Source organism: Spea bombifrons, chromosome 2 (genome assembly GCF_027358695.1).
Source record: "Spea bombifrons isolate aSpeBom1 chromosome 2, aSpeBom1.2.pri, whole genome shotgun sequence".
Classification (NCBI taxonomy): Eukaryota; Metazoa; Chordata; class Amphibia; order Anura; family Pelobatidae; genus Spea; species Spea bombifrons.
In genome coordinates, this window is record NC_071088.1 from 74,405,801 (window position 1) to 74,422,823 (window position 17,023).

The 17,023-nt window shown below is 36.5% G+C and overlaps 1 protein-coding gene across 2 annotated transcripts; it reads right to left on the reverse strand.

The window, feature by feature from the left end:
* Positions 1-892: 892 nt before the first annotated feature.
* LOC128472841 (carbonic anhydrase 4-like) lies at positions 893-16,823 on the reverse strand. 2 transcript variants are annotated; one of them, XM_053454803.1, is made up of 9 exons: positions 16,674-16,823; positions 6,053-6,091; positions 5,419-5,583; positions 4,545-4,693; positions 4,160-4,249; positions 3,217-3,283; positions 1,747-1,910; positions 1,091-1,294; positions 893-1,011 (listed from the first exon to the last, which is right to left on the reverse strand). In XM_053454803.1, the coding sequence occupies exons 1-8, from the start codon at positions 16,732-16,734 to the stop codon at positions 1,115-1,117; spliced, it is 915 nt and encodes a 304-aa protein (XP_053310778.1). In that variant the 5' UTR covers positions 16,735-16,823; the 3' UTR covers positions 893-1,011; positions 1,091-1,114. The 2 variants fall into 2 exon arrangements, with proteins under 2 accessions (XP_053310778.1, XP_053310779.1); XM_053454804.1 differs by having other exon boundaries at positions 893-1,294.
* Positions 16,824-17,023: the final 200 nt, after the last annotated feature.

Consider the following 17,023-nt stretch of genomic DNA (forward strand, 5'->3'; position numbering starts at 1 on the left):
AGACTCAATTCCATTTTTCTTTATTCTTTTTATGTCTAATTACTGCACAGGGGAATAATGATATTATATTGTAAAAGGCTAATTGTCCAACAGTAATCAATGTAGCTACTATATTCATATTTCTATGAATACAGAATCCAGGGGCGCTCTAATTGAATAACAGTATTTAACGATTGTTTGGTAAGAAGCCTAGTAAGCTTTTTCCAATAAGGATAACATTTGCTGCCCACACTTTTGCACCACTGCTGGGACAATAGGTCCCAAGCAAGAAAACCTTGTGGAACTCTCCATGTTATGAATAAAATGAACTAAAGACCTAGTAAGTGAGACAAGATGGAAATTATGAGATCCCCAGTTTTGCAACCAGCAATGCCTCCAAAAGTCAATCATAATCAATATACAGAGAGGGACAGTCTTTAGCCAAACCTACATCAGCTTTTGGGACCTTCTTCAGATGAGGAAGAGATCACTGATGTTCCAAAAGCCTATGTGACTCTGCATCTTCTGCTGTTTCTGCCTAATAAAAGGGAACACCTCTCAACTAGGCTTCATCTCTTGCACCAGCATTGATATATGATTTATGTCTAGGTAACTTTAAAGTGTTATAATAGGAATGGATTAGTTCAACATATAATCATACATGAATGTGTCCATGTAAGCTGTGCATTATATGTGAAGAGCTTGCCACAAATGAAGGATATAAAAGTAAAGTGCAGGAGCATCATGCTTATTGCTGGATTCACTTGTATTAAGCTAAACAAAATCAATGCAATGGAAATATAATTTATATCAGCAAGATGTACAAGTGAGAGACAAAAGTAATCCAATTGACAGTAACTGAGCTGCACATCAAAAACATATATACACATAGTCATTTTAAGTCTGAAGAGTATTTTTTTCAATCTATAATTTTAATTTTCATATCACGTATTTAAAATATATTAATAACATGTTAAAGTATTGGTTCTTTGTTTGACCTGTAAAATGTTTTTTTTTTTTTAACTGATACAGTATTCTGTTAAAATCTCATTTAAAGTAATATTCTTCCAGTGGAACAAAGGTTGTCGTTGGTGTTTTAACTATTTTATTTTAGGAAGAAAAGTTGTTGCTCTGTTTAAGATGCGTTCATCAGGTAGCACAGAAATAGTGAAGTCAGTAAGACCGCGGTCTGAGAAAATATAGATCTGGCATCCGATGTTTCAACAATTCTGTTGTTCAGGTTCTGTATGGGCCTGAAATTTCTCTCCATCTTAGCAGTCGCAGAGAAATTTAGCTGTTCATAGAATACTTTCAGCTGGAAACAGAAGATATGAGACATTTGTATATGTATTATATACAAAATAAAGCTGATTATATCCTTATAACATGTTATATCCCTAATTAACTAGGATCGGACATGGAATATCAGACATCTTCTGGTGTGCCCCAGAAAATGTAGACAATATCCCCATAATGTAGCTCACTATGGTGTGAACTGCAAAAGCAAACAAGGTTTGTTCCCCAATAAGAAGATTTACATGTCCTTTTTTCATTCTGCATAGGTGATTGTCTTTGCTACCTAATTTTACCCAAGGCTAAATGTGTACACCATGCTTTGGGCTAAAATGTAGATGGCAGTATTTGTGCCTTATTTCTTCTTTTAATATGAATCACATTAAATGTGGTAAATCACATTAAAATAATACAAAAGTTACAAAAATAGAAGTGTCTCTTGTAAGCAGATATATAGCAGTATAAACATATTACCTGTTCTTTGGCCAGTTTGATTGTTTGTGGAAATAGTGTCCAGGTGACTTTTTCATCACAAGTTGGAGTGGTAAGGGATCCATTGTACCTATAATAATGCTTAAGATAGCGACTTTCCGGAATCAATTTTTGGAGGTTCAGATTAGAAACTGTTGTTGTACTACCTAGGGGCAGAAATAATCAAAAATGGTAATCTTATATAAACCAAAAAAGGTAATTTAGACATTTTGACATTAAATAAGTATTTCCTTATATATTCATATGAACTGAACAGTATAAACCCAAAGTTAATTATTTTTGTTTTGTAAATCTACAACTAATTGTGCTTGGGGTCTGTAAAAACCATACATTCATATACTTATATGCTATATCTACCATCATGTCTACCATGTCTATCATGTCTGATCTATAATACTTAATATAGTAAGTATTACTATATTTGTTTTCATGGAAAACAAGGACATTTACAGCTGTGCTAAAATAACTGCAAAAGGTTTTTCTAATGATCAATTAGCATTTTAAACTTATACTTGGAACTGCTAAAACAACGTGCCATTGAAGCACAGGAGTGATGGTTGCTGATAAAGGGCCTTTGTACGCCTATGAAGATATTCCATTAAAAAGCTGTTTCCACCTACAAAAATCATTTACAACATTAACAACCTCAACACTGTATTCATGATCCATTTGATGTTATTTTAATGAATACAATGTTTTTTTTTTAAAAAAAGGACATTTCGAAGAGAGCCCAAAGATATATCTTTTATTTGACAGAATAATTGGTGATATATACAGTATATATATATATATATATATATATATACATATATATATATATATACACAAACCAAAGGGAGCGGCTGCACACTCAGAAATATTGTAAATATACACAGGCTTTTATTTGCCCAGGTGCTCCAAAAATAGCCAGATATACGTAACCAAAGAAAAATGGGCACTCACGGGTTTTTTTTTGTAAAGTGCATTAAACACTAGTTTATTTCAATCAGCACGGTCAACATTTCGGAGCACCTCCGGTCCTGTCTTTACTACAAAGACCCGTGAGTGCCCATTTTTCTTTGGTTACGTATATATATATATATATATATATATATATATATATATATATTGTGACAGGCCTCCCTTTTCCTTGGGATTTTTGTCAAGGATCTTGGCTGTAACCACAGTCTTCTAGGGTAAATGAAGTCCAGGACACGTCCAGCTCAGCTTCAATGTTTATTTTAAAGGTCTAATATACCTGCCATCTATCACTGTACCACACCTTTTGTCACAATATATATATATATATATATATATATATATATATATATTATTATATGTATTTACAAATATATCGGTTATGGGAAATGGAGCTTATTGGAAATGAACAACTGTATTTAGACATCTACAAATGTATTTATTGTCCTTTTTTTCATACCCCCACTGGTCGTTTAAAATATGTTAGTATCATACCTGCTTGAGGGATTTTCTTAATGGCTTCAATAAGACTTGTATAGTTTTTGTTCTCTTCATTTGATGGCTACGAAAACAAAATAACACCATTAGGATGTTGTCCCATACAAAAGTAACTTGTGTTTGCATTCAAATCAGACCCAGTTGTGTTATTCTTCTGTTCAGAATCAGCACCCATACCAATTAAGCACATTCTCTCTTTCTTGTAGTTGACAATTGCCCTATATCATCAGTACAGCCCCTTGTGCTTAACAGACCTATAGTACATGAAGGGGCAGAATGACATCATACATGTGATGACTGCTGACTTCATGGAGCAGGACAAAATGTTGGCTAATGCTTTTTGTGTTCTTGTTTCACTGTGTGTGCTTCTCAAGGTCACAAAGCAGCCCAGATGGCTAATGCTTTGAGAATCAACTATGGTCTTCTAATTGTTTTCCTTTTTTTTGCAAATCAAGTTGCTTTACTTAATTTCACACTCATGTTTTACTTATGAAACCACAATCATAAAGAATTCTGTTTCCAAGCGGTAGTATAGTGATCCAGAATGTCAATTATTTGAGTATTTTAGGAGCAATCTGCAAAACTCAAATGCAAAGCAAATGTCTGCTATGAGATTATGTGTCAGTGAAAAGAAAATGCAAAGTAAATATTAAAAGGAACCCTAGCTATCCATAAAAGTAACACATTTGAATGTGTACATATCTGTTGTGGACAGAAATATAGTCACTCTCTCGCCTAAATGCTAACGCGACAGTATTATCGGCTTTTACTTCAATAGTATAAACAACTTGATTTTGCATTATTTATTATTTATTAGTAACAATATTTGACGAAGAAATTATAGCTAAAACAATCTTAAATATATGATCATGCAACAACAGTCAGTTTGTAATGATATGTGTAGATATAAAATTATGACTTCACATTGTTGTCTACTTACTTCATAGAAGAAACCCAAAACTGCCAGCCTATCGTCAGAGGTTGTGTTGGAGACTGACTTGCCTGCAGCATTTGAGTGGACGATATGAAGCTATATCACAGAAAAAAAAGTGGTTAGTTAGGCAATTAGACAAGACAAGAAAGCATAGCATATAGCAAAGCCCTGTGACTAACAGACAGTAGCAAGTGCAACTGTAGATTTTCAGTTGCCTAAAAAAAAAAATATCAGGGCCGCATATTTAAAGCAATTTATAAACTATATTCAGAAACTAAGGAATCCAATATTTAGAATCACACGTGCCACATCTACTACTAAAATGTAACATACTTTAAAACATGGTTTGCTACTGTAAAACTAATTGGCTCATAACATAAATTTATCTTACCTCCATTGGAAATCTTTCACCGTCTATAGAATGCTCCGATCCATTGACTTTATCACTGCCCCAGTGGAAATGAAGCTGAATCGCTTTAAAGTGACCGGGAAGTCCTCCACCTTGAATTTGGATTGAGCTGCTTTTCAGGTTAACTTCCACTAGGGATAAAATATCATGTTGTTATTGAACAAACATTTATGACGCAAGCTGAATCTCAATTAGCCCTTGGTGGAGTTTTAGATTAATTAAATTACTACCAGATCTATTAAACCTACTCACAAGTTAGCAAGTGCTAATTTACATTAGCCATAGAAAACCACAATTGGCTGACCGTGGGTTTGGTGAACTAAACATTCATGCACCAAAGGCATTTATTGTTAGAATATTTTGTTCATAGAGCACCAACATACCACTCTCTCTGCAGTACAGTGAGGTGCGGTGTGGGCCAGTAGCATTATTTTTCTCATCATTTAGATATTGTATGCTTTCTGTATAAATGTTGGATCTATCACATACTGTAAATGTATGTGCAGAGCAAGCAATGCAGTTATAATACACATGGCAAACTAATTTCATGACATTAAATACACAGTGTGATAAGGATCACATGACTGATATTAGGGATATAGTATATATACATTTTTATAAAAGGCCTACACTTGGTTTTTATCCTTTGCTAGACTGGTAACAAAGAAGTTAAGGAACAATCAAGTGCTATCAGAGAAGAATAACTATGGAGGTCATATAGAGTCTACATCCGCCACTTATTGAGGTGCTTAAGTTACACTTTTTATTATTTGTATATCACGTAACATGGTTGAGAACACTATTTTATGTTCTGTGTCATCACATAAAGTACTAGTTTTGTAAAAAAACAACTTACCAGAATGGCCATTATTTGTTATGGTATAATCATGGGCACTATCATATCCTTCAAAAGTAAATGGGTTGAGCTGTTTATTGTATACTAATTTGTGGGTGACTATGTTGATTGGAGACTGGGCTGAACCATCGCATTTACTTGAAATATGACCCCAATTATTTGGTCCTGTGAAAAACAAGAAAACAAAATGAGGGGAAAGATACAGAAACCGTTTCTAACTACGTCATTTCCGGCACTCAGCATTACAAACCGCCACCGAGACCAAGCAGGGAGACTCACGGCAGGACTGCTGAAAGGTAAGTACAAAGGGGGGGATAGGGTAGATAATAGGAAGGGAGGGAGAGGAACAGTAGATAATAGGGAGGGAGGGAGAAGAAGGGGAGATAATGGGGGGGCGGCAGAGGAAGGGTAGATAATGGGGGGGGGCAGCATTTTAAACTTCGCCCCAGGCGGCATTATGCCTTGGGCCAGCCCTGTATATAGGACTCTGATGTGAGACTGAATGTTAAATAACATGTTATAGCATTAGCCACGAAATATATGGCGTTTGAAGCTAAATAAGCTTCGGCAACACTGACCTAAGATTAATTGTTTTAACAATGAATATATACATACATATCTCCAAATTGCTTACCTGAGCAGTCATTACATGCTTCAGGCTCATAGCACCACTCTGTAACAAAAAATATAAAAATATTATGTGAACTGTCAAACAAAATTACGTTTATTCTATAAGGAATCAGTAACCTGAAGTGTCAGCTGTATTGTTTTTTTTCCTGTACTTTTTAGTCTTTTGTAAATAGTTGTTTTCATGAAAATCAGTCATAGGTAACACATCTAACAGGCAATTTTCGTAAGTGAAAATGTAAATTTCTTCCACCAAAATCGCTAAATTCTAATAATCATAACCAATATTCACACAGCTGAAACAGTGTAAAAATAGCACGTGCAGTTAGACAGAAATGGAGAAATCTTGTTACCCAGGGTGACAACTGTTTTTAGATAATAGCACATTGGTGAGAGAAAAAAGTAGTGGTTGTACAGACACTGACACGATTGAAAATAAAAATGTTCTAATTAGACTTAAATTTCCCTCGCTGTTATACTCTGTTTCATTGATTATACTAGTTAATCGCTATAAAACGTGCAAGACACAAGGTCAATTAAGTTATAACGTAAGCCAAGTTTTGTTTTTTGTTGCTGCCATGTTCCTGTTTCTCAGACTTATTGTAAATAAATTCTCTACCTTGAAAAATAACTGATTTTACCCGTTCACCACTATCCTCTTTAAGCAAACATCTTTCTAAATCTGCTTATAAAAACAATTTATAAGACACGAATAGATGCCACTATATTACTCTTGCATATTTTTACGGTAATAAGAAAATGTAGCACATTTTCAAAACAAAGAATTTTTTACTATTCTTTTTATATGTAAAACAGCCTCCTGTCAAGAATTTGGAGGGAAGTGTGACAGGACCGACCTGTACCCCGACTGGGTACGCCCGCCGAACGTTGCTTCCTCCACCCCATGGTCACGGGACACCAGCGATTAACCCCTTCAGCGCCAGACAGAGCCAGCGTACAGAGAAAAGCGGCTGCCTTACCACTGTGGCTAGACGAAGCTGAGCTACACCATGGGGCTATTGTCCTGAAAAGGACAATACATGATCATAGCAGAGGACACAGCTTTTCAGGGAACCTCGGCAGCACTGTAGTATACGGAAGTATAGCAATACAGCGCTCTACCGCCCTGCTAAGGGCAGCGCCGAGGCTTACCTCAATAACAAGACAGGAGTCGTAGTGAGGTAAAACAGGAACTCTTTATTAGGGAAACACACGGGCTTGTATACAGTCCAACACCGGAAAAAGGCCATAAACCATGTCCACATAAGCCCGCCCTGCCCACACAGTCCGGCGCCACACTTAGGCCACCAAGCCCCGCAAAGGCCATACAGCTTTCAACCGTCGGGGGTGCCGAGGAGGCAGTTAAAAGTTCCCCCGGGACGAGCCGCAAGGTAACCGGGTGCGGCTAACCCCCGCTCTCCTGGAAGTCCCATCGGCCGGGAATCTATAAGCGGCTCTCTCCCCGGAACAGCCCTGGTCGGCACCCCACATCACCCGTGGGGTATCTCCATATGATAGGTCTGTGGTAGGGCCAATGGTGTCCGGGTTATACAGGGTAAAAAGTCTGGGGGCAGGACATGTAGCTCATGGACAGGGTAGCACACGAGGGGAACAAAAGCACACACAATAACTACAACATATACTGGGAAATCCAGGTATCACAAACCATAACTATTACCGGCTGCACCGATTAACCCGGGGGCTTACTGTTATATTATTATTAATTAGTTTTTCTTGTCCCTTCTTGATGCCAAACTTGAAAGCACTATTGAACCTGGATAATGTATTAAATATCTGTCATTTTGAAGATTTTCGCATATCTCAGTACTTAGTGTACACTGCTTATTTGAGAGGTATCCAATATAACTGAACAGATTGTTAGATACGATGTCACAGCAACACCAAAATACCCACATTATAAAGGAAGATAAAACACTCCTCTACAATAGCATGTGTGAAGTAGGCAGTGCTATAATAGTCATGATAACTATTATTTTAAGAACCAGTGCTGGTATCTCAAACTTCAATGACTCTATTACCTAGTTACGGTGGTCACCTTTTCCATTCTGCAGCTTTGAGGACTATTCAGTAAAGCATTTAAATTCAGATGACCTGACTTATTTGAATTCACTAACTACTCTATGCACAAAAGGGCCCGCCACAGTTTCCTTCTTCTGCTCAGACATGTAAAAAGTGGCTTATACTGGCTTAGGTCTACAGGTGGTATCTTTTCTGCCTCAAAACTGTAGGCAGATCATCTTTTTTGAGGGATCAGGCTGCTGGTGGACCACTGCTCAATGGACCAGATACAAGGGCGATTCCTAACCAGAACAGCCTCCATAGCATGCTGTACACAGCTCTGTGCATCCTAAAGAGACTGATATAGTTTCCACGCTGGTGCAAGTTACAAAAGTTGGCTCCTACTGACAGCCCTCAACAGACCTGTTCTTTATACATATCTCTACAATATGCGACCTCTGAGCAGATGTTTATTCTCACCAGATAAACCAGCTATACATGAAATATATGGAGCCGTTTTTTTTGTTTGTGCAGCAAAACAGTGTTTTTTTTCTTTCACTACAGGTGTTCATTTCTCTTAGCTACAGTACATTTAGATAAACTAATACCATTCCAAAAGCATTTATTTAAAGTGCATTTTTTGGCTTTAACAAAACAGTACTAGTACACCCTGCTTTTGGAAATCATTTGTTTAAACTGAGAGAAAATTGTGGGGCAGATTTGTCAGCTTCCATATTCTACTAGCTAAAATCAAGCATTTACAAGATAGTTAAGCCTGCAATATGATATCCTGGCAAATTGTCAATCATTCGCTCATAGAAGAAGAACCAGCTTAGTTGCAATCTAAAAGTAGCACAAATCATGAAAGCAGGTACTGTCCTGCAGCTTAATTCAATTTGTGTCTTTGTGGATCTCATAGAACGGTAGCGGTAGGGGAATGGGAATTTGTATGTTTAAGTGGAATAACATATGATATTCTGAAAGTCTTTTTTTATCTTCGTTATAACTGTTTTTGCACCTCGCGCACAAGAGCAGATGCAACAGAAGCTTCTTATTTTTGCTAAAACGTGTATTTCAAATAGTAATACACCTATATAAAGCTACACTGTGCTAATGAAAGATTGATAAAAAGAGAAAAACAAGGGGTTTTCTTTGGTTACTACAAGTTCATTCTGTCAGATTCACGGAACACATTGATGAAAGAAGGTCCTTGGTCTCTGGGAAACCTCATCAATGGTGTATTGTTTGTTATCAGGTTAATGCGCAGAGAAACAACATCACATCCGTAATTTCACATGCTTAGATATAAGACTCCAAGTGTTGCTTATTTACTCGAAAGATAATGCCCAAGGCCGGTGTTAGACAAGTAATTTATAAAGTATGCTGATCACCAGAGGGGTCATTATTGTGAGGGCTTTTCATGACAGCCTGGAAAAAAACATCTTGTTGTTAAACACCTTGACACATATTTCATTAATTTGTGTGGACAATATATGCTCATTTTGTAGAACAACAAATTAATCCTAAGCAGACATTGTATATTTACTATATATATATATATATATCAATTACTATTTGCTACTCGTTTATGATGCAAAATGCAATGAGCCCCAGAAACTATAAACTTAACCAAAGGTTTCCTGGCGCATTATGCCAACCAAGCAGTTAGCAAATGTAATCATTTAAAGATATTCCGATTCTGTGTGTTTTTTTCTTTTTTTTTTCGCAAGGGTTTATTCGGTAAAATAGTTTGGGTCTCAATCTTGAATTCACTATACAATATATTGGTCCAACCCAGTAAAGATCAGCTGCATGAGGAACTTGCATAGTACATCTACTAACATATAGTATATACTAATGTATAGTGCAATCAGTGAGATATCTACAGTCTCCTTCATTGAATTATATGTTATGCAGGATCAGCTCAGATAGCTGTTAACACATAATTATAAAACTTTTGATCAAAATATCTGTTGTCCACTTGCATCTACTAACAAGTTGAACAACATCGAAGTGCAACTCGAAAGTATGTACTATAATCAATGCAATCCTTTGCATGACAGGTACACTTTAATGAGGCTTAACTTACTCTGGCATCAGTGCAAACAATCTTTATGATGTTCTATATGTTTACCAGTCTGGTGAGGCAAGTGGAATACAGGGCAATTCAACACTCTCCTTAGCTCCAGTCCTACCATTTAAATTCCTTAAGCTGCACGTAGACAGTCAACTATGCATGTAAATTCTAAATATTGTTATACGTGAACATGCATTAACCTCTTGCAACCCATGATCTATAAATGCCCTTAGTTTGTTTCAATTTCCCGGAGATCTGGATTTTGACGTATGTGGTAAATGTCAAAGCGCCTTTCATAACAATTTAGATACCAACATTCTGATCATACTTACTGCCTAATACAGCACGTACAAAGTGACTCCTCATTAATTTCCTGATGTAAAGTATGCATATACAGATTTATGCGGTGATTGTGAGGAATTTCCAGGTTATCATTATTATATATTATGCCATTTAGATAAGGGTGGGGGAGACAAGACCTTCCATTAATCTATAGATACTAAAACCCACATGTCAGGCCTGCATTGGTTTACAAATCAATCATTTTAAATATTGTACCTACGCTTGTTCCTTTGTCAACCAGGTAAAGGTTGCATTTGAAGGGTAGCGTTGTCTTTCCCCTAACCTACCCAGAGTTTCTTTTGTGTTTCTAAACATGCACCATACATCACTGAGGAAGTTTAGAACCCTATAAAGTCACCAGAACCACTTAACTTTCGTCTATTTCCAGTGATCTATATGAAATGGGAAAATCTATCCAGACTCTGTCTCACCAACTTCTGAGTAGCTTACTTTAGGAGATAGGTAGAAATGAATGCCCTTGCTAACAAATTGCCCTTTACAGGAGTGTATATATGATGGTACTCATTCTTACGCTAAGTGTGCATGCTTATATATATATATAGATATATATATATATATGTGTGTGTGTGTGTGTATATACACAGGCATCACTAATCATTGCATTCAACGTCTCTCTCTGTACAAATTGTCTTAAATAATTAAAGGGACAGTTTAATGTCCCATGCAGTCAGATTTTCACCCCAATTTTGGCTGCTTGAAGAGCATGCATGCATGGGGTCTCACAGGACCCCCTGGAACTTTTGCACAAGCCAAGGCAACAGAAGGTTAGGGGTGAGTATAACAAGCATGAGATGTGTTTCGTTGAATGCAAATCCTGCAAGCCACGTATCTAGGGAGCCCCAGATTGTGCTAACCAAATAGCTAGCAGATATACTCATTACAAGGCTTAAAATGTACTGTGTGCTTTTGTGCTTCATTGATTTTGATAACATATAACTTATATTAGTTCAAAATATCTGTTGTCTATTTGCATCTACTAATAATATTACCATGATATCACCATGATATCACCATGATGTACATCTCAAAAATGTGCTCAAGAAGAAAACACCAGACTAGTGATCAGTGCAAACATATAAATTCCGCTACTTAATTGCCGTCCTATCATTTAAATTGCTTTAGGCAAACTATCTTTATGTTACTGATATGTTGACAGTCAATAATGCATGGCAACCCTAAGCATGCATTACCCTACAACAACCCTGTTTGTTTCGGTTTCCTGGAGATCGAGATCCAGACTTAAATGTAAAAGCATCTCTTTCACAACAATCTCCCTCCTGCCCTGGCTGTTTTAACTGCATCATGCTATGTACTCTTTGTGCACTATTGCATATTGTAGCAGTATGTTACAGCTTATGAACAGTCCAATGTAGCAACAAAATCTTGTGGGTGTGTAGATGTGAATGAGTTGGCATTGGTACAGCAGTAGAAAGCAGATTCAGACCCTGTGCTCGGCTAGTAAAGCTGCATTAGTTTTGGGACTTGATTCCGCAGCTTAATACAACACAAATGACACCCATAAAGACCAAAACACCAAACGTGAGATATTTGAGCATACATTCCAACTTAGAATTGTCCCATGCAGGGATATCCAAGTGCTACTTATAAATCCATCTACAATACCTGGGTTGTGTCATAGCGCGTCACATCACTCCCCAGCTTTATAACATAGGTTAAATCAGTTTGTCATTGGGGTTGAACACTCCATATCCCCCATTTCATGCATGTACCATGCCAGATTTGGCTGAACTGCCAATAGAGCCAACTTCAGACAGCCTAGACATAAACCCAGTTGTTGGGACCTACCTATCAAATTGAGAACTGGTGGCAGCGGTGGATTTAGCCAGCTGACCTCACAGGGTAAAGTTGTATATTTAGTTCATTAGAAGAACCCCAGACATTTTTCCTTTAAACCCTTTTTCTTTTTTTTTTTTTAAAAAAAGAACCTACATTTTAGCTATTGATTTTCAGCATTCGGTACTTCTAAACCATGCCAAGGAATGCAAAAATTATCAGGGTGGTTTTTAAAGGTGCTTCGAAAAAAATCTAAGTTCGAGAGTATAGCCTGGTAAAAGCGACATAGTTAGTACAAATACTTTCTTAATGTAGGTGTTGTGTACTTTACCCTATTTACAACCTTGGAGATCAATTTAGCAATAACATTAAAACAGGGCAACCATCCACAACTTTTATAAAGGGTAATCAGCATAGCCAGTAGATGTGAAAGAATTTCCCAGATAGAAGGTTTCTATATGCCACACTAATTTGCTGGTCTTGGAAAAGGCCTTGCAAGCTCATAAAAAGCAAATAACGCTGTCATCAAATTGTCTCCAAGGTAATAATAGTCAGAGCAATTGTGTGTATACATGGGAATTCAAAGTTTGCACCTGGCTTGAACTATACTCTAACTCTATCACTGGGCTTGAACTATACTCTAACAGTCAAGGACCCTACTATTTACATGGGGCACAAAAATAACACAACGATCTATGTATATACCAAAGGGAAAATATAGACCTACAATGGCAACCCGAAGGCTCAAAGGCAAAAACAATCATAGACCAAAGCAGTCTATCCTGCTCCATGTAATGTGGCCTCTATTTCCACCTTTTGGCCTTAGGTAACTAAAGGAACGTCATGTCATTTTTAGGAGATGACTGTTCCGATATACTACGGAGGTCCCTAAGCTTCATCACGCGCCAGGGATAGGTCCTGGTTCATCCTTCAATGTAGCTAGGGAGAAACACAGAACTTAAAGGTGAATGGGATGTGTATGGATTTAACAGGGTGACTCCATGTTTCTGTTACACCACTTGCAAGACCTGAAAGAAGGGAAAGTGTTGTTTTCTTAACTCAATGCTGATTTCCCCTTTAATATGTTCAGGACATACACGGCAATATTGTTTGACATTATATTAATTTTAATCTTATTCCTTGTTGGTGCCTTGAAATATATGTGGTGTCCCTTTTATAAGTGCTTGGAGAGATTCTGAAAATCCTTCATATTCTGAAAAATCCCCATATGCATTTGCCCCTTCCCCTGTCCCCAGATTACAAAACACAGAGGAAATGTGTTATTTGATGTATATAGCACAGTTCCATAATTTAAAATTGGTTACAGAGTAGCATTAAACAATAGTCTGTCGCTAATGTATATACATTTTGTTATTAGGTTTTGTATTGTGGCAGCATTTGTATGCTATAGTTAATGCAAGAACGGGTCTGGCTTTGTCATACGGTTAGTTAGGCATTTGTCATGAGCACCATGTCTTAAGCGGTGAAAAAGGAAATAAAGTAGGAAGAGGCTTGAGGGAAGCTTAACCTACTGTTGTAAAAACCCATTTTACCAACCTCTGCCACGCCTAATTTATTGCCTGTTTGTTTGTTTGTTTGTTTTTTTAAAGCTAAGGGCCACATTAGTCTTGTTCCTAGGGGCAGTCTGGGAATATAAACCCATGTCATATAATATACATAAATGTCATATGTATTCACACTATAATTGTGTCTCAGAATGTATTTTATCCCTTCATATTCTATTAACCAGCCCACCCCTCCAGTTACTCGCCCTCCAATCTGTATAACGTGCTACATTAAGCCAAGCCCCTATGTGTTGAAAATGTCCACCAGTAGCCCTACAGCTAACTGTTCCCATTACTTGGCCATTGCTGTATGAAAATGATGGTTGTTATAGCTCTCTAACAACCAGTACTTGTAACATATTTATTTTCATCATACAAAAGAGCCCATGCTACTGATATCCTTATTAGAAGACCACCCATGCACTTCTGGAGGCAAAAGGAGGCGATAGCCGTTGGGGCGACTCAAATGCACCCCTTCCGCCCTATGAAAGTTATGGCCCTGTGTATTAAAAAGATGTACAATAGTTAAATAGACATCTGTAATTTTAAATGTTCATTCCCTTGTATTAAGATCATATATTTCTATCTATGTATGTTGGGAATTGAAAAGAGGGTATCCTCTATTCTGGAGCTTCCTTACTTATTCAGTAAAAGATTTAGCATAAGCTATTTTTTCCCGTCTCCCTCCACTGTACAAGCTGCCAATAAATAATTACTGTTCATAAGACTTTTGACAAGTAATGTTAATTATTTACTTATTCTTTAGACAAGAATAATAAAAAAAAAGCTTCATGAGAGCCAGGAATTCATTAATAAAAATGGAAGCAGGTTTACCAAGATACACAGTAAAAAATAGACCTTTGGGTGTTATTTGCCCAGTGTATTCAAGGTCAGCTTGTAGCTGTATCATGAATTATATGCCTGCACCGTTCCTTTTTTTAATAAGATCTGAGTACATTTTTTTAAATATGCTGTTTCACCTAAAGCAGAACATAAATTGCCAAGCATGCGTACCTTAGATTTGTTATTTTAATTGTCCATGTTTATTGGATCTATTATTAAAAGGTCATTCTAGTGTCCCAAACATCCTGAGAAATATAGAATGCATATTAAAGTACCGTACTATACAAATAATGTAATACCTATTTTAGTGTATATGTAGGAAATAGTACCGTACTTAACTTCAGGCAGTGCCCAAAGGAAAAAGATTTAAAGGGAACCCAATTCAGACACAAGTGATGATATGCATAACTAGACTGAAATCAAGGAACATCATAATTATGGCAAAGTTTAGTTTAAGGATGAAAGGTTTTTTTGCTCGGATTAGAGCTTTTTCAGAGATTAGTGGACATGGAAGTCTCTCTCTCCACCCCCCTCCTTCACTATATAAATGTATATATTATTATTATTATTATTATTATTATTATTATTATTCTGTATTAGGATGATCTAAAAAGTGCCAACAACTGAAAAGAAAAAATGTAACCGTTTTATCCATTGTTCACCGTTTACTTCTCTGAAGTTTGGAAACGCCTGGGATTTTCATCTAGCATTTACAGGCAAATGTCAGAAGGTGCTCATCACATTATGTAAACTGTTATTTTTACCATATTCAGTACACAGGAACAATAGGCTTAAAAGGGCTCACACAGTCCAAATCTGCCTCACAAGAGTATGTTTTTATACAGTTTCACAAAGGTCATTCTAACACGTTTCATTCACCAACCTCTAATCAGGCATGTGGCAAAAAACAACCCCAACCAGCAACATTGTCAGAGTACAGTAGTAACCCACATATATAGAGAATCCTTTTCAATGTAGATTGGTCATGAAAGGTACAAAGTGTTTTTTCACATCTTTAATCTTTTATTTTTTCACCTTTTTCGTATAAATTTTTTATTTTTTAAACTTTTTTGCACTGTTTTTCGCATTTTCTTTGCCTATGAACACTTATCTATAATATTTTCGCATTGCTGGGCTGCTCAGCACCAGTCACCAAGTACCTCCTGCTCCTCTTCATACAAACGCAGGTGTCTGTTTAAATAGTATAGCTCTAAATGACAGACATTGGGCCACCTGAGCTCACTTGAGGAGATCCTGAGGACTGTTTTTACGTTGCGTGAAAACACAAAGGAGGTTATGTGTAAAGAGCCATGTTGATGCAAACTAGTGCAATCACCATAACAATCAATGGGATATTTTTGCTGAATGCTCCACATTCCACACTTTTTTGTTAGCTAATATAGAACTATCTTCTATCATTATGTGTAGCAACTGTTGCTAGATGTTCTAAGTGTATATATATATATATATATTAAATCAATATTATGATTTTTAGTATGTATCTAAATTCTATATATTCAGGTAATGCTAGTTCACTGTAGAATGAGCACTTTACAAATCATTTTAAACGCTACATTTTAAAGAGTTAGATGATTTTTTTGAGTTACATGATAGCAACTTTACATGTATACTGTATATTCTACATTTGCATAGCTGTGTGCTATACATCACAATAATAATAAAAACAATAAAAATTATTAACAGAACCCTTTGAGATTGTACTGCATCAGGTTTCTTATTCCAAACTTGACCCAATTTCACTACAATCTGTTGAATACAAGAAATAAGTTGTCTAATTTTGAGCACTATAATTTCTACCTATATACTTCATAAATTATAAAATAATATATATATTATTATATTACACACACACATATATATACACACATATGTTGTTATACATGAGTATAAAGCATTTTGAAGAAAAAGTAGGCAAAAAGATAAAAAAGGGAATTAATTTGTCTTACCTCCTGCTCTTAATTTGATAAAGTGCAGGCTGAGAAAAAGGACTACAGAAAGGGATTTCATCCTTGCAGTAGCTTGGTGCAGAGAATATGATCAATCAGAATCTCTACCCTGTGGTCACATTTCTGCTGAGACTTTTATACAGCACTGGGACAGATAACCAGTAAGGTGAACTCCTCCTTCATCCACAATCCTCCCACTACTGCATATTTTCAGATACCACCAATAAATGTCACTGCTCATCCTTGTAAATGTGTTAACCTAGCTGTTTTACTGACAATTCTTTTTATCTGTTTGTATATCAGACCATTACAATGTAGGCTGTAAATAAAACGATGGTCTATAAAACATG